The sequence below is a fragment of the Anolis sagrei genome, chromosome 10 (genome assembly GCF_037176765.1).
Source record: "Anolis sagrei isolate rAnoSag1 chromosome 10, rAnoSag1.mat, whole genome shotgun sequence".
NCBI lineage: Eukaryota > Metazoa > Chordata > Lepidosauria > Squamata > Dactyloidae > Anolis > Anolis sagrei.
In genome coordinates, this window is record NC_090030.1 from 20,853,324 (window position 1) to 20,877,464 (window position 24,141).

At 43.4% G+C, this 24,141-nt stretch overlaps 1 protein-coding gene across 1 annotated transcript in view; it reads right to left on the reverse strand.

Annotated features, from left to right (window-relative positions):
* Window positions 1-773: 773 nt before the first annotated feature.
* The window catches only part of LOC132762903 (BTB/POZ domain-containing protein KCTD12-like), a 63,484-nt gene continuing 40,116 nt past the window's right edge, over window positions 774-24,141 (reverse strand). Inside the window, exons 3-5 of the mRNA XM_060756142.2 lie at window positions 18,220-18,276; window positions 10,067-10,192; window positions 774-3,717 (exon numbers count right to left, since the gene is read on the reverse strand). Coding sequence (XP_060612125.2) covers window positions 3,134-3,717; window positions 10,067-10,192; window positions 18,220-18,276 — 767 coding nt within the window. The 3' untranslated portion in view covers window positions 774-3,133. The remainder of the gene's footprint in view (window positions 3,718-10,066; window positions 10,193-18,219; window positions 18,277-24,141) is intronic.

Sequence of the window (24,141 nt, forward strand, 5' to 3'; positions counted from 1 at the left end):
ATTTTGAAGAGCCAGTTGAGTTGCTAAAAGTTGTAATCCATTTGAAAACACACCACAAAAAGACCATCATTTCTAAATATCTCTCCAGCTTTGCAAATACAGTAGAGTCTCCCTTATGTGACATAAATGGGCCGGCAGAACATCAGATAATCGAAAATGTTGGATAATATGGAGTCTCCTACTGTTACCCGTCCGACGCAGCGCTACACACCCAAAATACTAACAAAGGGGACTCAAAGGGTTAAGGCAAGGCAATGCAAGTCTTTGGGATTAGAGTGGCCCAGCAGGAAGTGCCCAGTTGCGGAAGAGGAGCATGGAAATCACAGAGGGAAGGAGGGAGGATGCTTCTGCTTCCGGTCCTCCCTCTTCCTCTTCCTTGTCTCGTCTTTTTCATTTATTTGGAATGGAAAGAGAGTCAGGGAGCACTCTTTTAATTTAAGGGGAAGTGCTGGAGGAAAAGGGGGGTATCGGATAAAAGCGTCGGATAAGACGGAATGTCAGAAAAGCGAAGGTCGGATAAGCTAGACTCTATAGTATAGGGATTTTAGGAGGGTCTCCTGGAGGTGTCTTGAATTGGAGTGACACAGATTTGAGTTCTCAAGGACAGATCTTTGAGTTCAATTTTTATTGCTTCTTTTCCAAAGACTTCGAGGCCACCCTTTGATAGTCTACACAAGCTATTCTTACCAACCACCAGCATAGGGATTTTGGAAGGGTCTCCTGGAGGCGCCTTGAATTGGATTGGCACAGATTTGAGTTCTCAAGGACAGATCTTTGAGTTCAAATTTTATTGCTTCTTTTTGAGGCCACCCTTTGATAGTCCACACAAGCTATTCTTACCGACCACCTTGAGGCAACAGCTGAGTTTGGTAACTTGGCAGCCTTTTCCACCCTTTTAAAAATATTTAACGTTCTTTGCTTGAAGAAGATACCTTTGAAAGGAAGCATGGAAGCTCCACATCCCTTGAATTATATTATTATGCCATTCAACCCGCCCAACTCCAAGCCTACTGTGACCAAGCAGAGATAAGAAGATAATGGGCTTTATTACATTGGGATATACTCCATTTCCGAGAATCTTTGAATATGATTCCAAACAGGTCTCGTCACATGACATTTGCCCCATTCCATCAGTCACCTCAAATCAGTCTGCAAAACATTGCAGAAATGGAGTAATTGCACACGGGATTCAAATCGTGTGTTTTGATTGATTACAGTTTCATACATTGCTGAAGCACAATTTTTACAATTAAATCTTACCTTATCCCCCGGATCCCCTTTCCTGATATATTAAATTGCCCTATCACCCAATGATTTTAAATTTTTAACCTTTGAAATTGGCCCTGCCCACTGTGCTCATGTTTAGTGTTTTAATGTTCTGATTTTATATTGTTGCATTGTTTATTTATATTGGTTTTTGTATTTTATGTTAATATATTTTCTTATTTTCTGTTCTGTTCTTGTGTAATATTGACAAGCTGGAATGTGTCCAGAGGAGGGCGACTAAAATGATCAAGGGTCTGGAGAACAAGCCCTATGAGGAGCGGCTTAAGGAGCTTGGCATGTTTAGCCTGAAGAAGAGAAGGCTGAGAGGAGATATGATAGCCATGTATAAATATGTGAGAGGAAGCCACAGGGAAGAGGGAGCAAGCTTGTTTTCTGCTTCCTTGGAGACTAGGACGCGGAACAATGGCTTCAAACTACAAGAGAGGAGATTCCATCTGAACATGAGGAAGAACTTCCTGACTGTGAGAGCCGTTCAGCAGTGGAACTCTCTGCCCCGGAGTGTGGTGGAGGCTCCTTCTTTGGAAGCTTTTAAGCAGAGGCTGGATGGCCATTTGTCAGGGGTGATTTGAATGCAATATTCCTGCTTCTTGGCAGGGGGTTGGACTGGATGGCCCATGAGGTCTCTTCCAACTCTTTGATTCTATGATTCTATGATTCTATATTGTCTTACTGTACTGATGGGCTTGACCTTATGTAAGCCGCCCCGACTCCCCTTGGGGAGATAGTGGCCGGGCATAAATAAAGCTTATTATTATTATTATTATTATTATTATTATTATTATTATTATTTATGTGGGATCGGAAAATCAGTGTGCATCCCGTCAGCTAAAATCTCACGAGAACAATGGTTTGAGGCTTCTGGGCTCCATCACTGCGTAATATTAGAAAAAAATACATTTAAAATGACTTAGGGAGGCATTTGGATGGATTGGGAAGAGCCAGCCTTCCATTGTGTGATGAGTCAAAGAGCAGTACTTTCTAATTGTAAGAATCGGGTGTGATGGGGAGAGTATGAATGCATTATACATCCAATCCTAGAAAAATAGCTGAGTGAATACTGATGAATCAGAGTATATCCCAATGTGAGAAGGTCCAGCCATGCCTGTCTGTCATGATGTGCCTCATTCACATTCAAACACAGTCTATGTCCAAGTGCAGAGTTCTTGAATCAATGCCTAAATCCACAATCCCAGTGCTAGTAAGTAAGTGTCCACGTTCCAAGGTCAAAAAAGTCAATAAATAACAGTATAACTAATTGTAAGACAGAATCCAAAGTACTTAAAGTCCAGTTCCGGTCCAGGGTTTGTAAAGTCAGTCACACAATGAGTTCACGATAACACCATCCAGTAAGACGTTGCCTCCAGCAACAAGATTGTGAACTCAAGAAGAATCCTTTATGCTAAGGCCACAGGTGTTGCTTGTAGATAGCCTGTTTCTCAGCTAACCTGGCAGACCTGTGTCTTTGAGCTTGCTCTGGGTGAAATTGCACCTGAGAAGGAATATTTAACCCTTCTGCTGAAAGCTGTTGGTCTGCAGCTCCAGCCACTCACCCTCGCTGTCAGAGCTGACCAGGACACCTTCCTGGTTTGGTTGTTCAGCCCTGGAGCTTAGTCCACGATGAATTGGCTTGGTCCAGATCTCCTCCCAGCATATCTTCATCCGCTCTACTTGCACCCAAACTCATAAAGACATCCATGATCCTTTTCGTCTCTTCCATGGTCCAGAACCTCCATCCCTTGAGCTCAGCAGGAAAGGTCCACACTCTTCAAGGTGTCCGCTAAGTGTCACAAAGGACAAGGCCTTCTTTGTGGCCATGGAAGCAGCAAAGTTTGTGGGATTCCCTACCTCAAAGCTGGTATTTCTTCAGCAGTTCGTTCTGCCAGGGCCGCTTCCGGTTGGGGAAGGAGTTGGGAATCTTGATCCTCCGGAAGTCGGCAATACACTTGCCCAGTTCGGACTGCATGGCCGTCTTCTCCTCGTCGACCGGTGGCACCTCCGGACAGCTCTCCAGCCCATTCTCTTTGATGCTGGCTTGGTCACTGTTTCTCCGCTGCCCGGCCTGCTTGACCTCTTCCAACCTCTTCAGAGGCTTGGAGAAGTCTAGAGTGGTGGGCCGCTGAGGGCCACATTCCTCGGGGACATCTGGCCATGGAAGAGATCCCAAGGAGCCAGCCTCCGAAGGGGGACCCTTGTCCGGCGGAGGAGGGAGGTCCAAATCGGGGTCGCCGTCATCATTCGAGGGACCGAACTCCAAGTCCTTTTCCAGGGGGGGTTCCTCCTTACTGGTTCCTGGCTCTAAGGGAGCATTGGGGGCCTCCAGTGGGGTGACTTCCAAGGGGACTATGGGGATTTCCTCAATGGTGGCTGTCGGGGAGCACTCCATGGCAGCCAATGGGGTGATTTCAGTGGTACTCAACGAGGCCCCATCCACTGAAGGAAAGAAGAAGAGACAATGGTAAACATCAGAATAACACTATGTAACACAATATTTGTTCCTGGGTCATAAATGTTATTTCCTAATTGGTTCTATCCTAATTGGTTCTATCCTAAAAAGTACTGCTACTACTACTACTAAAGTAAGTAAAGGTTTTCCCCTGACATTAAGTCCTTCCCGTAGAAGTGGTACATATTGATCTACTCATATTTGCATGTTTTCAAACTGCTAGGTTGGCAGAAGCTGGGGCTAACAGCAGGAGTTCATCTCACTCCCTGGATTCGAATTGCCAACCTTTTGGTATGTCTGCGCCACCTGGGGGGCATTATTATTATTATATTTATTTACTTTATTTATTTACTTTACTTATATACCGCTGTATCTCAAGCCCGAAGGCGACTCACAGCGGTTCACAAACAGTAAAAACAGCAGAAACAGCAGTGGTTCCATACAACATACTCTGTAACTCTGTAACACGATTGTTCCTGGGTTATAAATGTCATTTCCTAATTGGTTCTATCATAAAAACATGGAAAAAGTTTATTAAACTGCAAAAAAATTTTATCTTGTGGGGAAGGACATCCTTTAGCACATTTTGCTCTAGTTTTTCAAGAAATATCTCATAGAGTCTCAACCAATTCAACCTAATTTGTGGCAGCCACAAAAACAAAGTTTATGGAGTAGAACAATTATTATTATTATTATTATTATTATTATTATTATTATTCTCTGTAACACGATTGTTCCTGGGTTATAAATGTCATTTCCTAATTGGTTCTATCATAAAAACATGGGAAAAAGTTTATTAAACTTCAAAAAAAATTGTCTTTATGGGAAGGACATCTTTTAGCACATTTTGCTCTAGTTTTTCAAGGAATAACTCATTGAGTCTCAACCAATTCAACCTAGTTTGTGGCAGCCTTAACAAAGTTTCTGAAGTAGAACAACTACTTTCAAAGTAAGGACCGACCAATTAAACAGGAAATAAGAATTTGAAACCAGGAACATATTTTTTTCCAAATTTTGTTACATAAGTAAAGGTAAAAGTTTCCCTTGACATTAAGTCTAGCTGTGTCATGTGGCTGGAATGATTGCATGGAGCGCTGTTGTCTTCCTGCCGAAGCGGTACCTATTGATCTACTCATATTTGCATGTTTTTGAATTGCTAAATTGGCAAAAGCTGGGGCTAACAGTGGGAGCTCATTCTGCTTCCTGGATTCGAACTGTCAACCTTTTGGTCAGCAAGTTCAGCATCTCAGTGATTTAACCCGCTGCACCACTGGAGGCTCTTTTTATTACATTATTGCATACTACTTCATCACACTAGAGAATGAATCCACTTTAAATCCGGTTTCTGCCTCCTGCAGAATTTTGGGGTTTGTAGTTTAGTGAGGCTGTTAAAGGCCCTAAACTACAAAACCCAGAATCCTACAGGAGGCAGCAACCGGATTTCAAATGGATTCATTCTCTAGTGTGATGTAGTCCTAGGGATGAGGTCCCAGGGTCCTAGTGGAGAACCCTATCTATCTATCTATCTATCTATCTATCTATCTATCTATCTATCTATCTATCTATCTATCTATTGTTTTCTCAGGCATGGTCTTTCCAAGGTGGCTTTGCCAGTCCAGCCTCAATCCATTGGTGGACTCCCATCCAACTCCAAACCAGGGCGGACCCTGCTTAGCTTCCAAAATGAATCAGAATCTGGTACCTTCGGGGTATAAAGGGTATGGGAAAATGCTCAGAAATATTGAGGAAGTGGTCAAAAATTTGCAGTTTGGGCCTTTTCAGCTTTTCTGTGCAGAAAAAAAGCACTATTGCTTTCTGCAGACTATTATATTTTGTGCAGAAAATGCTTTTTTTATACCCAAAGGAATAATATATGAATTGAGTGCAGAATAAGTCCCTAATTGTGAATAGGGATGTGCATGCAAGGGATTTGCTTAAATTATGCTTTTAACATTCCAAAATTGATTTATTTTTACATTGTTTAAATTGGCACAACAAAATCATTATTAATAGAAAAACGAATGAGAGATTTTGAAGCAGAGGCTGGATGGCCATCTGTTGGGAGAGCTTGGATTGTGTCATCCTGTGATTCTATGATTCTAAACCTGTTCTTATTCCCATCTAGAGGAGGCCCACCGCATCTGTGGGTTTACCTCTGTGTTGATTCTCCATTGGGCAGTTCATTCCATGGGTCTCCTCTAGTGCAAACCCACCCATCGGATCACATTTCCTTCGAGAGGAAGGACTGGCTGTTCCCTGAACTTCTGCAAACCCCATTAAGGCTAAACCAAAGCTGAATGCTAATGCAGCAAAGCCAGATCCATAAATCTGAAATTGTGCTGTGCTGTTTTATACCTGCTCCATCATTGTTAGCCACCTTGGACATCTATTTTATTTTATTTTTTTAATGGAGAGGCAGGGATATAACTCTCCCTGGCAAATCGATAAATCTCTCCGGACGAGGCGTCTCTGCTTGAATTGAGGAGCAGCGCCATTCATCCCCATTGATTAAGTGGCCACTTTGCCCTATCAGCCTGGGTTTCCAGATTTATTTGGGCCTATCTCCGCTCATGGCCTTTGGGTCACAAGGATAATTTGGGAAGGAGCCCAGGAGTTTTGATGGGACAGGTGCGTTTGCTCCTTGGAATCACTCTGCAAAGAGACACAGAGGACGAAACAGCAGGAGAGAGGGATTTTGGAAATGAGATCTACAATCCCCAGAAAGCCTCAACGAGCAAAGCCAGTGGCAAGCAGGACCATACTTGGAGTGGTGACCGCAAAGTAAGTAACTTTTCCATGCTCTGTAAAACAGTGATGCTAATGGCACCAAACTGTAGCATTTCCTAATTAGATTTGGAAATGCATCAATCAGGCTCTGAGTTCAAAATCAACCCAGAGTTTTAAGTTTTCTGGGCCAAAACCTTAAATCTACAACAACAACAACAACAACAACAACATAACTCGCACTTACTAATCTTTTAGATTTCTGGCCCCAAACATTAACTATCATATCTAACAACAACAACATTCGCACTCACTCAGTTTTAAGGTTTCTGGACCAAAACCTTAACTCTCATATCTAACATCATCATCATCATCAACAACAACAACAACAACAACAATAACAACATTCACACTCACTCAGTTTTAAGTTTTCTAGCCCGAAACCTTAATTATCATATCTAACAACAACAACAACAACAACATTCATGCCCCCACAGTCACTAATTTTTAAGGTTTCTGGCCCAAAACCTTAACTATTATATCTAACATCATCATCACCATCAACAACAACAACAATATTCATGTATTGTCGAAGGCTTTCATACTCACTCAGTTTTAAGGTTCCTGGCCCAAAACCTTAACCATCGTATCCAACAACAGCAACAACAACAACATTTACAGTCATAGAATCATAGAATCAAAGAGTTGGAAGAGACTTCATGGGCCATCCAGTCCAACCCCCTGCCAAGAAGCAGGAATATTGCATTCAAATCACCCCTGACAGATGGCCATCCAGCCTCTGTTTAAAAGCTTCCAAAGAAGTAGCCTCCACCACACTCCGGGGCAGAGAGTTCCACTGCTGAACGGCTCTCACAGTCAGGAAGTTCTTTCTCATGTTCAGATGGAATCTCCTTTCTTGTAGTTTGAAGCCATTGCTCCGCGTCCTAGTCTCCAAGCAGAAAACAAGCTTGCTCCCTCCTCCCTGTGGCTTCCTCTCACGTATTTATACATGGCTATCATATCTCCTCTCAGCCTTCTCTTCTTCAGGCTAAACATGCCCAGCTCCTTAAGCCGCTCCTCATAGGGCTTGTTCTCCAGACCCTTGATCCTTTTAGTTGCCCTCCTCTGGACACATCCCAGCTTGTCAATATCTCTCTTGAATTGTGGTGCCCAGAATTGGACACAATATTCCAGGTGTGGTATAACCAAAGCGGAATAGAGGGGTAGCATTATTTCCTTAGATCTAGACACTATTCTCCTATTGATGCAGGCCAAAATCCCATTGGCTTTTTTTGCCGCCACATCACATTGTTGGCTCATGTTTAACTTGTTGTCCACAAGGACTCACCCAGCTTTAAGGTTTCTGGACCAAAACCTTAACTTTAACTATCATATAATAATAGTAATAATAGTAATAATAATAATAATAATAATAATAATAATTATTATTATTATTATTATTATTATTATCATCCATCCACAGCCACTCACTTTTTCTTTTCTTGCCCCAAACCTTAACTATGATATCTAACAACAGTAACAACAACAACAACATTCACACTCACTCAGGTTTAAGGTTTCTGGCCCAAAACCTAACTATCATATCCAACAACAGCAACAACAACAACAACACAACATTTACACTCACCCAGCTTTAAGGTTTCTGGACCAAACCTTTAACCTTAACTGCCATATATTAATAATAACAATAATAACAATAATAATAATAATAATAATAATAATAATAAGCATGCTGGGAATGCAGAAGTACTTCATCAGTGTTGCAGATGAACGATGAAAGCCACAGCTCCTATCGCGGCCAGAAAAGTAAAATAGCCTCTGACTGTTTGTCTATATCTGTTGTCTGTTTTTGGCATTGAATATTTGCCATATATGTGTACTAGGGCTGGGTGGTTTCGTTTCGTTAATTCGTAATTCGTTAATAATTCGTTAATTTTGTTGATTACGAAGCGATAACGAACCATTCTGGAGCAATTTTTTTAAAAAAACGAATTTTTAAAGACGTTTTGTAAATGCTTCGTATTTCGTTATTGTATTCGTTTCGTTGTTGTTCTGAGGTCGTTTCGTTATTATTTCCGCATGTCTGGGCCAGTTTTATGGTTTAATTAGTGAAAAAAAAATTATAATATCACACCAACAGTCAACAACAGAGGGAGAGGGAAGCTTCAGAAGTTTTTGGAGGTTTTTTAGCGTATTTCGCGGTCGCATCCGCCATTAACGAATCGATTCGTTATTGTTTCGGAAATCGATTCGTTATTTTTTACCATTTACGAAATTTCGTAAATATCGAACTTTTTAAAAGGAAAATTTTGTAATTATTTTAAATATCGAAACGCAAAACCCCCCAAAAAACGAATCGATTTTAGAAACAAATTTTTCCGTTGTTACCCAGGCCTAATGTGTACATTGTAATCCACAGCCACTCACTTTTAAGTTTCTTGCCCCGAACCTTAACTATCATATCTAACAACAATAACAACATCAACAACAACAACATTCACACTCAATCAGGTTTAAGGTTTCTGGACCAAAACCTTAACTTTAACTGTCATATATTATAATAATAATAATAATAATAATAATAATAATAATAATAATAATAATATCATCCATATCATCCACAGCCACTCACTTTTAAGTTTCTTGCCCCAAACCTTAACTATCATATCTAACAAAAGTAACAACAACAACAACAACAACAACATTTACACTCAATCAGCTTTAAGGCTTCTGAACCAAAACTTTAACCTTAACTGTCATATAATAATAATGATAATAATAATAATAATAATAATAATAATAATAATATCATCCACAGCCGCTCACTTTTAAGTTTCTTGCCCCAAACCTTAACTATCATATCTAACAACAGTAACAACAACAACATCATCAATAACAACAACATTCGCACTCACTCAGGTTTAAGGTTTCTGGCCCAAAACCTTAACTATCATATCTAACAACAACAACATTTACACTGACTCGGGTTTAAAGTTTCTGGCCAAAAGCCTTAACTATCATATAATAATAATAATAATAATAATAATAATAATAATAATAATATCACCCTTTTTTTTTCATGTCAGGAGCGACTTGAGAAACTGCAAGTCGCTTCTGGTGTGAGAGAATTGGCCGTCTGCAAGGACATTGCCCAGGGGACGCCCGGATGATTTGATGTTTGTATCATCCTTGTGGGAGGCTTCTCTCATGTCCCCGCATATGGAGCTGGAGTTGATAGAGGGAGCTCATCCGCCTCTCCCCGAATTCGAACCTGCGACCTGTCGGTCTTCAGTTCTGCCGGCACAGGGGTTTAACCCACTGCGCCACCCATAGTCAGCCATAGTCACTTACTTTTAAGGTTTCTGCCCCGACACCTTAACTATCATATTTATTTACAACATCAACATCCACAGTTGCTCAGTTTAAAGGTTTCTGGGCCCCAAGTTGAGACCAATGAATGGTTCCTAGTGATATTATTAAGCATAATGTATTAAGTATTATCAACAATTTGATAATTGATAATTGTGCCCAAATTCCTTCCTTATGGAGACTCCTTAGAAAGAAAAGGCCTGCAAAGAAGGTCCTTCTCACCTAGAAGCACTGCGGCCGCGTCGGTCTTGATGTCCAAAATGGGCTCCGAGGAGGAAGTGAGATGTTTCCGGATGTTCTGCTCCAGTTCTGTTTGGGCAGGAGATGCCATACTGAGCCATAGGCTTCCTAGAAAGTCCGGAGTCAAGGATGGAGAGAGTCAGGGAGTCATATGGACAGAGAAACTCACAGAATGTGGAAGTCGGAGGGGACTCCAGGGGCCATCTAATCCACCCCATTGCTGTGCAGGAACACACAATGCAAGCAGCCCTGAGCATCATGAGAACCCAACTCCTACAAATCTATGCACCAATGGAAATGTTACTGGAACTGTTTGGATCACAACATTAAAGGACCATGATCCTATGCACTAATCATGATGGGTAAGGGATTCTGGGAGTTGTGGTTCCCAGAAAGGTCTTTTGGAGGTTGAGGAGTTGTTTCGAAAGGGCCTAATCGTCTTCCCCCGCTGCTTTAGGACTTCAAAGAAATCGTCATGGCTTCCCTAAAGATTTTGCAAAAGGCAAAGCTCTCCACGAAATTAGCAGAAATAAGCACCCAACCTCCAGCCATGCACTAGTTTGATGTGCACGCGCATGATGGGGCGAGTGGGAGGAAATCTACAAAGGAGAGAAGAAAGCCTTGCAGAAAATGAAAAAAAGGGAGGGTCCCTGTATATAAATATGGAGAAAGCCTGACACTTCTGTCCTGGTTATAGGAAAGGCAACGCTCCTCTGAAATCCGGGACTGTGGCACAGCTATCTGGGTGTCAGCTGCATTAAGATCACTTCTGACTATAAGGTCATGACTTCAAAAGCCAGACCGAATCGGAGTGAGCTTCCAACCAATTGTGTAGCTTGTTGTCGACCTTTGCAACCCGAAAGACAGTTGCATCTGTCAAGTACCACCTGTGTGTGGGGAGGCTAAATTAACTAATTTATGAGGCCATAAAAAAGACTCCAGCAAAGCACTCCAGTAAAAGCATGTGGGGAATGCGGAAGTACTTCATCAGTGTCGCAGATGGACGATGAAAGCGACCGCTCCCCTGGCAGCCAGAAAAGTGAATTAGCCTCCAACTGTTTGTCTACATCTGTTGTGTGTCTTTGGCACTGAATGTTTGCCATATATGTGTACATTGTAATCCGCCCTGAGTCCCCTGCGGGGTGAAAAGGGCGGAATATAAATACTGTAAATAAATATAAAATAAATAATCCCAGCTTTTCAAGCTTAAGTTTGGTGTGACTGCTTTTTTGCTTTTGCGCTGAGCTTCTCAAACTGCATTGTGCCACTTTGAAATGTTGAACTACAGCTCCCAGAATCCACACCATGCTGCCCAGGAGCCACAGCCATGCTCGCTGAGGATTCTGGGAGTGCTCGTCCAACTTTCTGAGTTGGAAAGTCTTTGTTCTTTCTCCGTTTCTCAACCTCACGCCCACGTTTACAGCCACAAACACCTGCAAGGAGCAAGGACTCTCTAGCGCCAGCGCTAATTGGCACAGGATGGCCTCCTTGGTGCCACCGGTAATTAGCTGCCAATTATGAAACCAAACAAAGAAGCAGACTCTGTCTGTGTAGGTTAATGAACTATCAGTGATGCTGGTGTGTTGTGGTAAAGGAAGTGGGTTATAGCTAGAGATAAGGAACAAAAGGGCATTGCCCCCTTAAAAGAAAAACTCTTTCCCTCCAAATGGAGTTTCCCCTCATGGCTGTGCTTATGGTCAAACGTCCCCTGAAGCAGTCATTCACACCTAGCTCCAACAGACAAGAGTTTTTTCTCCCACCCTGGACATTCCACAGATATATAACCCTAATTTTCCTAGTTCCAACAGACCTCACAACCTCTGAGGATGCTTGCCATAGATGCAGGCAAAACGTCATGAGAGAATGCTTCTAGAACAGTGGTTCTCAACCTTCTTAATGCCACGACCCCTTAATACAGTTCCTTATTTTGTGGTGACCCCCAACCATAACATTATTTTCATTGCTACTTCACAACTGTAATTTTGCTCCTGTTATGAATCGTAATGTAAACATTCGATATGCAGGATATATTTGCACTCACTGGACCAAACTGGGCACAAATACCCAATAATACAGTGGTTCTCAACCTGGGGTCCCCAGATGTTTTTGGCCTACAACTCCCAGAAAGCCTAACAGCTGGTAAACTAGCTGGGATTTCTGGGAGTTGTAGGCCAAAAACATCTGGGGACCCCAGGTTGAGAACCACTGCAATAATACAACCAAATTTGAATACTGGTGGGGTTGTGGAGAGGATTGATTTTGTCATTTGGGAGTTGTAGTTGCTGGGATTTATAGTTCACCTCCAATCAAAGAGCATTCTGAAATCCATCAACAATATAATTGAACCGAATTTGGCACACAGAACTCCCATGACCAACAGAAAATATGGGAAATGTTTGCTGGGCATTGACCATGAGTTTTGGAGTTGTAGTTCACCTACATCTAGAGAGCACTCTGCATTCGAACAATGATGGATCTGGACCAAACTTGGCACAAAACCTCAATATGCCCAAATGTGAACACTGGTGGAGTTTGGGGAATATAGACCTTGACATTTGAGAGTTGTTGTTGGGATTTATAGTTCACCTACAATCAAAGAGCATTCTGTTCTCCACCAAGGATAGAATTGGGCCAGACTTCCCACACAGAACACCCATGACCAGGGGCGGCTCGTCCATTACGCGAAGTAAGCGGTCGCAGAACACTTTTTTTTGCCAGGGGCGCAGTGGTGCCTCTGTAAATGCCCCTCGACTGCCACTTGAGGAGCACCCCCTCAGCTCACAACAGCTCTAGCAGTCCGGGGGGAGCCTCAGCTTTCTTGCCTCACTGCCGGGTGATCCTCTTCCCAAAGGGGCTGGGCCCTTGAGCCTTGCCTAGCCCCTCTCGTTCCTGCTCCACTCGGCCACCGGGTGCGTGAGCAGAGCCAAAGTGGGCCAGGCAAGGGAGCAAATGCAGCAAGTGTAGTTACTGGGATGCATAGTTCACCTACAATCAAAGAGCATTCTGAACTCCACCAATGATGGAATTGAACCAAATATGGGACAAAGAACTCCTACAACAAACAGAATATATATATGAATGATTGGTTGGGGTGGGGGGCAAAATACTGTTTGCTTACCGTTGAAAATTACCTAGGGCCGCCTTTGCCCATGACCAGCAGAAAATACTATGTATCCTGATGGTCTTTGGCAACCCCTCCAACACTCCATCGCGACCTCCCCAGGGGTCCCGACCCCCAGGTTGAGAAACACTGTTCTAGAACATGGCTATGTAGCCCGAAACACCTACAACAACCTAGTCTTGCCAAATTCATCCTGGGAAAAAGGATTGGCCGGAATGAAGACTGGACTTGGAGGCACAGAGAAACCACAGAGTTTGGGGAGTGGGGCCACTTTGGATGTCTTTCCAGGATCCTCCAACCAGCATCACCAACCATTGAGAGGGTCATCCCCAAAAGGAATGTTTCTGATCCAGATCTTGGGTTCGGCTGTGCCTCCTCCAACTTGGCACACAAAACCCGAAGGCCAATGGAGCCCGAGTCAGATCGTTGTGAAGCTTCTGAAGCTTTTGCCCTGAGCTTGTGGTCTGAACATTACAAGAGGAAGGTCCCAGTGCTTGGGAGGGTAGCTTTAAAGTTCAGACTGAAACCAGGAATGAATTCTCCTCCATCGCTTTGCACTGTGCTCCCAGGTCCCTCCCTGGAGTGGTTCCTGAGTGGGGCCGCCAGGTAGCTACCTGCTTGCCTCCTTGCCTCCCTCCTGCTGTTGCTGCTGCTGAGTTTGGAGGAGCTAATGCTTATTAAAGATTTAAAAGGCAAGCTGTTGCAGGCAGCGCTGCTAAGAGGGGGGCTTTTTCCTCTTTTAGCTCGATCCATTCTCTTAGGTTAATAGGATTACCGGGAGGGAGGAGACCAGTGGCCCCACAGGAGCAAAGCTGACCTACTAAGGCTTGGGAGGGGGGCATACAGGGGGCTTTAATTTTCCCTAGGGCAGCATGATGCCACAGAGGGTTTTGCAGGAGCAGAGGGGGTATTTGGGAGATACCTTCATTTTGGTTCAGATGACAGGTGAGGAAGGTGTATTGGGAACATTTGGGGGAAGGGAATTCTTCCAGAATCCCTGGGAATGTCATCCCAAAGAGCCCCTTTCTGGACCTCTGGCAAAGATGGCCCTCCTGTGCCAGGTCTGTGGCCTACATGCAGGTATGCAGTGAACATGCAGGTGTGCAGGGAGACAGGTGAGCTGGGGACAGTGCCTCCTGACCTGAGCATTGGTCAGTTGTCTTGTCTGATCAGCCTCACTGGACCTGCAGAGTCTGCCTCCTGGCGGAGGACGCATTCATAGGATCATAGAATTATAGAGTTATAGCCACATAGGCCAGAGGTTCTCAAACTAAGGCCCAAGGGCCGGATACGGCCCTCCAAGGTCATTTACGCGGCCCTCGCTCAGGGTCAACCTAAGTCTGAAATGACCTGAAAGCACACAACAACAACAACAACAACAACAACAACAACAACCCTATCTCATTAGTCAAAAGCAGGCCCACACTTCGCATTGAAATACAAATAAGTTTATATTGGTTAAAATAGTTTTCATTTTAATTATTGTACTGTTTTTGAGTGTTTTTTTGCACTACAAATAAGATATGTGTGTGTGCATAGGAATTCATTCTTTTTTTTCTTCAAATTATAATCCACCCCCCCAACAGTTTGAGGGACTATTGTGTCCAATTCTGGGCACCACAATTCAAGAGAGATATTGACAAGCTGGAATGTGTCCAGAGGAGGGCGACTAAAATGATCAAGGGTCTGGAGAGCAAGCCCTATGAGGAGCGGCTTAAGGAGCTGGGCTTGTTTAGCCTGGAGAAGAGAAAGATGAGAGGAGACATGATAGCCAATCAATGTATAAATATGTGAGAGGAAGCCACAGGGAGGAGGGAGCAAGCTTGTTTACTGCTTCCATGAAGATTAGGACAAGGAACAATGGCTTCAAACTACAAGAAAGGAGATACAAGAAAGGACCTTACTACCTCTGAGGATGCTTGCCATAGATGCAGGCGAAACGCCAGGAGAAAAACTGCCTCCAGAACATGGCCATATAGGCTGGAAAAACCTACAACAACCCAAGGAGATTCCATCTGAACATGAGGAAGAACTTCCTGACTGTGAGAGCCGTTCAGCAGTGGAACTCTCTGCTCCAGAGTGTGGTGGAGGCTCCTTCTTTGGAAGCTTTTAAACAGAGGCAGGATGGCCATCTGTAAGGGGTGATTTGAATGCAATATTCCTGATTCTGGGCAGGGGGTTGGACTGGATGGCCCATGAGGTCTCTTCCAACTCTTTGATTCTATGACTGACCTGGCCCTCCATTTAAAAAGTTTGAAGACCCCTGACATAGGCCATCTAGTCCAACCCCTTTCTGCCTTCATGCAGGAAAAGCACATTCAAAGTAATCCCAACAGATGGCCATCCAACCTCTGAATCATAGACTCCTAGACTTGGAATAGACCCAAAGGACCACCCATTCCAACTCCTTTCTTACTGCCAGGCAGAAAAAGGACAATCCAAGTACACCCGAAAGACGGCCATCCAACCTCGGTTTATAAGCCTCCAATAAAGGTGCCTCCACTACACTCTGCGGCAGAGTGAAACTCTCTTCTCACAGTCAGGAAGTTCTTCCTAATGTTCAGGTGGAATCTCCTTTCCTGTCATTTGAACCCATTGCTCTGAGTCTTAGTCTCCAGGGTAGCAGAAAACAAGGCCTGCTCCCTTAGGACTTCCTTTCACATATTTCAACATGACTCTTATGTTTCCTCTCAACCTTCTCAACCCAGCACTAACTGCCACTCTGGGCCACAGTGAAGGGGGGGGGGGGGCAGGGGACAGTTCCACCTTGTCTCCTGTGCTATTCTAATAATATAATATAATATAATATAATATAATATAATATAATATATTGTATATACATATAATATTTATGATATTATAATGCAATGCAATATAATAATAATAATATGATTATTACTAATGACATTACAATATAATTGGTTTAATTCTGTTAAAGGTCTGGAGACCATGCATCCCTATGAGAAATGTCTTAAAGAGCTCTTTAAGACATTCCTCATAGGGATGCATGGTCTCCAGACCTTTCGCAGAAGAGCAAAAGAAGGAGAACTTCCTTCTTGTTGTGTGCCTTTGAGTCTTTTCTAGCTGATGGCAAGAGTATGGGCTGAGAGTGTGTGACTCACCAAAGGTCATGCAATGGGTTTCCATGGCCAAGTGGGGAATCCCTCTGGGGTCATAGTCCAACACTCAAAGCATTCTGTTACTCTTCCTTATGGGAATTAAGACTACAGACCAAGCATGGGCAAACTTTGGCCCTCCAGGTGTTTTGGACTTCAACTCCCACAATTCCTAACAGCCTACCAGCTGTTAGGAATTGTGGAAGTTGAAGTCCAAAACACCTGGAGGGCCAAAGTTTGCCCATGCCTGCTACAGACCTTTGTTCCGTCAAAGCAGAAATGTGAATGACTGCCACACCTCTCTGTGTCTGGACTGGGATAGCAGAGGTAATGGCTTGCATCTCATTGGTTATCCCATCCAAAGTGGACCCACTGAATCAATGGGATTTACTCATCTTTTGACAACAGATGGGTCTACTCTAGTTGGGACTCACAGATAGCATTGTGACCATCATCTGTGCATGGTTCCACCTTGGAACAGAGACAATGGCTTCCAGATCAATGGCCTTGAGTTTTTTGCTCTAAATTTTGGTCCAAACTTTAAAGGACTAACCAGGAGGTATGGTAAGGGGACTATATATATATATATATTGTCTCCTGCACTGTGCATATAATATAATATAATATAATATAATATAATATAATATAATATATTGTATATACATATAATATTGATAATATTATAATGTAATACAATATACTACTACTAATAATAATAATATATTATAATAATATATTTTATATTAAATGTAATATTACTAATAATATTACAGTATAATGTTATAGTACAGTGTAATATATAATATTAATATTCTGCTATGATAATAATATAATATATTGTATTTACTTTTTACTTATAAGCCACTCTGAGTCCCCTTCAGGGTGAGAAGGGTGGCATATAAATGTCGCAAATAAATAAATAAATAAATAAATAAATAAATAAATAAAGGCTTCATGACTTTGTTTAACTCCTTAAGGAGCTGAACCTTGTTATGTTTCAGCACCACAGACAGATCCTTTAACCTTAAAGGGGCCCTAGAATCATATAATCACAGAGTTGGAAAAGACCTCATGGGCCATCCATTCCAACCCCTTGCCAAGAAGCAGGAAAATTGCATTCAAAGCACCCCTGCCAGATGGCCATCCAGCCTCTGCTTAAAAAGCTCCAAAGAAGGAGCTTCCACCACACTCTGGGGCAGAGAGTTCCACTGCTGAACAGCTCTCACAAAAAGTTCTTCCTAATGTTCAATTGGAATCTCCTTTCCTGTAATTTGAAGCAATTATTCCACATCCTAGTCTCCAGGGCAGCAGAAAACAAACTTGTTCCCTCCTTCCTAGTACTTCCCCTCACATATTTATACATGGGCCTCATCATGTCTCCTCTCAGCCTTCTCTTCTGCAGGCTAAATATGCCCAGCTCTTTAAGCCGCTCCTCATAGGGCCTGTTCTCCAGACCCTTGATCCTTTGAGTCATCCTTCTCTGGACACATTGTAACATGTCAACATATCCCTTACATTACAGTGCCCAGAATTTGGCACAGTATTCCAGGTGTGGTCCGATCCTATCTAGCTCCTTTCCTAGCTGACTCCTTTGGTTATAGGACCCTATTGGTCTCAGGACCTTGGAAAGCTCCTTTAAAGTTCAGCAGATGAACCCTGCCTTGGATTAAAACCCTAAAATGTGCGAATGAATGCATGACCAAATGTGCATGTACATGGTTGAGATTTCTCCATGTGCAATGGCAAAAAATGGAGCTCTCCTACATCAGACAAAAATATCCAACTACTTCCATAGGAGAGTTTAGACACCAGGAGATTATACACCAGTCATTCTCTGCCATTATCATCATTGTCATCATCATCATCATCATCATCATCCCTTTTGGCCTGTGCCTTACCTGGGACACCTGGAGGTCCTGAATCCTTCTGTGACTCTGGAACAGAGGTTGAGGGACCTACGGAAGGAAGTCAAACAAAACAATTAATTTTGTGTTGTTATTTCATTGCCATTCCTTTCCATTCTCCAGGGGGAAATATTTCCAAACTCTGAATTCCTTTTCTGAAAAGTTTTCCTGGTCCTCCCAAACCTGAAATAACCCGAATGAGTTTATAAGCTTTGAGACACAGGAGGAAAAACGAGACCGAGTTGCAAGCTATAAATAACGCCCTGATCTTCAGCACATTAGGTGGGAATTAACTTTTACAGGTGAGTGTGTTTGTATTAGCATTATAATTTCCTGTTTATGATCAGTGGGAATTATTTCCAGGCAAAGATAAGCAGCACATACATGGCTTTAAGGCTCTGACATGGGAAGATGTCTCCTCCTCAGTGAGGAGAAGACGGAGAAGTGGCAAGATGGTCCTCCTTAAATACATCAAGAGATGTCCAACAAAGGAGGAAGAGGACCAGAGTTTAAAGTGACAGGAAGGTAGATTTCGACTGAATTTTGGAAGGAACTTCTTGACCGTAAGAGAAGTTGGGCCATGGAGCTATCTGCCGAGAGAGATGACAAGGATCCCTTCTATGGACATCTTCATAAAGGGTTGCTGTGGGTTTTCTGGTTTGTCTGGCCATGTTCCAGAAGCATTCCCTCCTGATGTTTCACCCACATCTATGGCAGGCATCCTCAGAAGTGGAAGGGTTTATTGGAAGCTAGGCAAGTGGGGTTATATATCTGTAGAATGTCCACGGTGGAAAGAAGAACTCTTGTCTGCTTGAGGCAGGTGTGAATGTTGCAATTGGCCACCTTGATTAACATTGAATGGCCTTTGCAGCTTCAAAGCCTGGTTGATTGCTGGCCATCATTGCTGAGATAGAAGACAGAACCTGGTCCATAACTGTCCTTTGAGCCTTCTGTATGAGAAGTCATTTGGACTGGGTCCCTCCAGCATTAATTCAGTGCCATAACCATGACCCAACTCTGTCTATCCATCTCTTGCTGTGAGTTTGCAGTATGGCCATGTTCCCGAAGCATTCTCTCCTGACATTTTGCCTGCCTCTATGTCAGGCAATCTCAGAGGTTGTGAGGTCTGTTGGAAACTAGGAAAATTGGGTTGATATATCTGTAGAATGTCCAGGGTGGGAGAAAGAACTCTTGTCTGTTTGAGGCAGGTGTGAGTGTTGCAATTGGCCACCTTGATTAGCATTTAATGGCCGAGCACTTTCAAGGTCTGGCTTTTTACTGCCTGGGGGAATCCTTTGTTGGGAGGTGATTAGCTGGCCCTGATTGTTTCTTGTCTGGAATTCCCATTTTTGAGTGTTCTTCTTTATTTACTGTCCTGATTTTAGAGCTTTATTGAATACTGGCAGCCAGGTTTTGTTCATTTTCATGGTTTCCTCCTTTGTGTTGAAATTGTCCACATGCTTGTGGATTTAAGTGGCTTCTCTGTGTAGCCTGACACGGTAGTTGTGAGAGTAGTCCAGCATTTCTATGTTCTCAAAAAATATGCTGTGTCCAGGCTGGTTCATCAGGTGCTCTGCTATGGCTGACTTCTCTGGTTGAAGTAGTCTGCAGTGTCTTTCATGTTCCTTGATCCGTGTTTTGTCGTCCCTATGTAGACTTGTCCACAGCTGTATGGTATATGGTAGGCCCCTGACTCTTTCCTTCTCACGGAGCATCCATCTGCCTGCAATGGAATCCCCTCTAATGGGCCAGAAAGGTAAATATTATGCCTCGGAGGGGTAAACTTTCCTTCCATGTGTCTTCTCCAAGAGGCCTCAGCTGAAGCCACCCAGCTGGCCTCTAATCCTCCTTTCAAACAAACCCATCCATGCACTGAACCTCACTCACATTTCACAGGACTTGGGAAAACAATCTGCAAAAATGTTTGGAGTTGTGTGTTATTTGAAAAAGAAAATATTTTAATTGGTTCCCCCACCCCCAAACAAGCACACCACATAGCATATAAATCTCTAATGGAAATCTCTATCCCTCCCATGTGGCTTACTTAATGCACATTTTAAACCTTAATTGCTACCAGAACGTCTTTTGACAGTTTTCTAAATAATGCAATGTATTGTATCAGCATCTGTTTTGCTAAAATTCTAGTTTTTGTTCTGTGGATTCCTGCATGGAATTAGGGCCCATACAATAAAGGAGAAATGGCAACCAGGTCGTCTTCAATGCATCTTCCTTTATCGCTCTCCCAGCTCATCCTTTCAGGGAGAGCTTACGACACTCTTTCTATTCTGAGCAATGAATGCTGCAGTTACACCCAGAAATCATCCAATGAATGCTTCGGGTTTTGCATTTTCGTCTTCTCCATCACAAAGTGACAATGTCAGTAGCATGTCTTTACACTGAATAGCCCAATTGCTCACATTTACTAACCAAGTTATCATTTTTCCTACAGTTCATAGGAAACGCTTGCTGTTCTGTCCTCCTCCAGAGAACCATATACGAGGAGCGTTCATTAAAGATTTTCCCTTTTTTTGTCATGCCAGGAGTGACTTGAGAAACTGCAAGTCGCTTCTGGTGTGAGAGAATTGGCCGTCTGCAAGGACGTTGCCTAGGGGACACCTGGCTGTTTTGATGTTTTACCATCCTTGTGGGAGGCTTCTCTCATGTCCTCGCAGAGGAGCTAGAGCTGACAAAGGGAGCTCATCCACACTCTCCCCAGTTTCTAAATTCCAACCTGTTGGTCTTCGGTCCTGCTGGCACAAAGGTTTAAAAATAAAGAAGTATCAGACTCAATTCAATGGGCGGCAGCCAGATTTCTAACTGGGGCGGTATACAGGGAGCATACCCCCCCCCCCCCCACTATGCCAACTCCACTGACTGCATGGGGAGCTAGAGCTGACAGAGTGAGCTTGTGGTAGTACGGGTGTACCAGGAGCTCCAACCTCATTTTCTTTCTATTGAGTGTTTGCATGTATTCCCAGTTTCCATGCATTTTGCAATAAGGTGGCTTCCCTTGGTCTGCAATTATAGGGCCAATGACCCATCAATCATCATTATGTTTTTTAGTTCCGCCCCTTTCCCCAGGGCTCTGGGAGGGAAAAAGAAAGACTTCAGGCAGTCTTACAGTTGAAAGCTCAGTTACAGGACGTCAGCTTTCCCCACCTGTAGAGAAGCTTAGTTTCTCATAGCATCTGGGGGAAACAGCCCTAAAGCTTCTAAGGAAAACAGTTTTACAGCACAACCCTTATTGGGGTTAAAGATATAGATCCACACCATTCGTGGAGAAAATCCAAAAGGACTCCAGCTGGAAAATCTACAAAGTCTTGGCTGGTAGGTCTACTCGGGTAACCAGAAGTAATTGGAGCCGGGAGTAGGGTCCACACCAGCAGAGCCTAGAAAGCAGATTGCCCGGGAGGGGTCAAAAAGGATTTTCCTTGTTAAAGAAAGAAATAGTTCTCCAAGCAAGGTGCCTGTCCATTGTAGACAAGTCAAGAAGCCTTTGTTTAATTTGTTGAAGATCCAAGAAGAATTTGATTGTTTGTTGAAGACCTAAGCAATAATAAAGGACTTTGTTAAACCTTTCAAGCTTCTAAAGACTCTGTATAGGAAAATCCTTAGGGCCTCTCAGCCGAGGCACCCCGGCTTCCCGCTGGGCACAAAGAGCACGTCCTGTTCAAAAGCCAACTGCTATAGGCCCAGCGCATGACAGAACAGAGCTCATTCACACTCTTCCTGGATTCAAACCTCCGATCTGTCAGTCTTCAATCCTGCCAGCACAGGGGTTTAACCCACTGCGCCACTGGGGGCTTCTAGATTTCCCCTGACACACCGCTATCACAGGATGCTGAAAATGCACATGTATAATAATATAAGTCTTTATAGGCTACGTGCCAATTTACAACTCAGAATTGATAATAGTCTTGATTTTACAGGTGCTGAAGTGTTGTGAGGGTTGAGAATGGACCCAGTGGAATACAGAGCAGTCATCAAGTTCCTTTCCTTGAAAGGCCGCACACCAGAGGAGGCGTTTGATGAGATGAAAGAGGTTTATGGTGATGATTCCCCATCAGATGATGTAGTCAACAACTGGCATCATCCATTCCAATGTGGTCGGGCTTCAGTGGAAACAGCTCCAATTCCAGGGTGACCCCACTCTGCTATTGATGAACACACCATCCAGCAAGTGGAGGTCCCCATTTTGGAAAATCACCACATAACCATTCGCCACCTGGCCCAAAATATCAACATTAGTGTGGCGTCCATAGAAAAAATCATCCAAGACCATCTTCCCATGCATAAGGTATTTTCTTGCTGCTCACACCTTTCCAGAAGCAGGAAGGAGTCAAATACTTTCAGGCTCTCTTGACAATGATGTGCCATGGAAACCAGGAGGACTTTTTCAACAGACTGATCACACAGGGTGGAAGCTGGCTCCACCACTCTGATCCTGAGACTCAAGTCCATTCAATGCAATGGAAGCATCCTGACTCATCACCTCCAAAGTGGCCAACTCTCGGCAGGCAAGATCATGCCCACAGTATTTTGGGACCAGCACAGAGTAAGATTGATGGATTTCCTAGCAAAGAGGACTATGATCACTGGGGCATATGATGCTTCACTGCTGCAGAAATGGTGGAAGGCCATCGAAACCAATGTGACATGCTCACCAAAGGTCACCGCCTTCTGCAAGACAATGCACCAGTTCACAACTCACATGTTGCCCAAATGGAAACATGATCCTGTGGCTTTGACATTCTCCTGCATCCCCCTTATTCACCCGACCTCACACCATCGCACTCCCACCACTTTCCAACAAGGACATCTAATCACCTCTCAACAAAAGATTGCTCCAGGCACTGCCAGGCAATCAAATGCTAATCAAGGTGATCAGTTGTAACATTCACACCTAGCTCCAATAGACAAGAGTCCTTTGTCCCACCCTGGTCATTCCACAGATATATAAACCTTTTTTTGTAGTTCCAACAAACCTCACTACCTCAGAGGATGCTTACCATAGATGCAGGCAAAACGTCGGGAGAAAATGCCTTTGGAACATGGCCATATAGCCCGAAAAAACCTTACAACAACCCAGTGATTCTGGCCATGAAAGCCTTCGACAATACAATGAAGTTATTTTTGAAGGGTAAGCATTTTTCAGATGATGACACTCTCATTTCTGGTCACAACGTGACTTTTGGAACAACCTGTCGACTCCTACAAGCGAGGTGTTTACACTTGCTTAACAAGATGGGAGAAGTGTGTGTCCCTAAGTGGCACCGATGGAGAGAAGGACTCAGAACTGGGACAAGTTTCATTGCTTTTAGTCTACAGGAAGTGGGTCAGGGGAAATATTTAATGAACATTCCCTCGTATCTGCCTGCGAAAAGAAGTTTTTATTCCAGCCATTGCCAAGAATAACCCAGGAGCGTGTTGTGTAGAGATGGATAGTATCAGAAAGGGTACTCGGTTGTTCCATAAGATGCCAAGCAATGAGCCTTCGATTTCAGCAGACATATGGAAATGGTCCAAGAAATATGGTTCCAAAATGAGTTTCCTAACTGGTGGGCAAGGCATCCCATGTCATGGAGGTGGGTTGTTTTTTTGTTTTTGTTTTGGTAGTGTCAGAAGTGACTTGAGAAACTGCAAGTCGCTTCTGGTGTGAGAGAATTGGCCATCTGCAAGGACGTTGCCCAGGGGATGGCCGGATGTTTTGATGTTTTTTATCATCCTTGTGGGAGGCTTCTCTCATGTCTCCGCATGAGAAGCTGAAGCTGATAGAGGGAGCTCATCCGTGCTCTCCCCAGATTCGAACCTGCAACCTGTCGGTCTGGAGTCCTGACCACACAGGGGTTTAACCCACTGCGCCACCATGGAGGTGGTGAATCCACTTTTGGATGGCTTTAAAGGAACTCCCCAAGG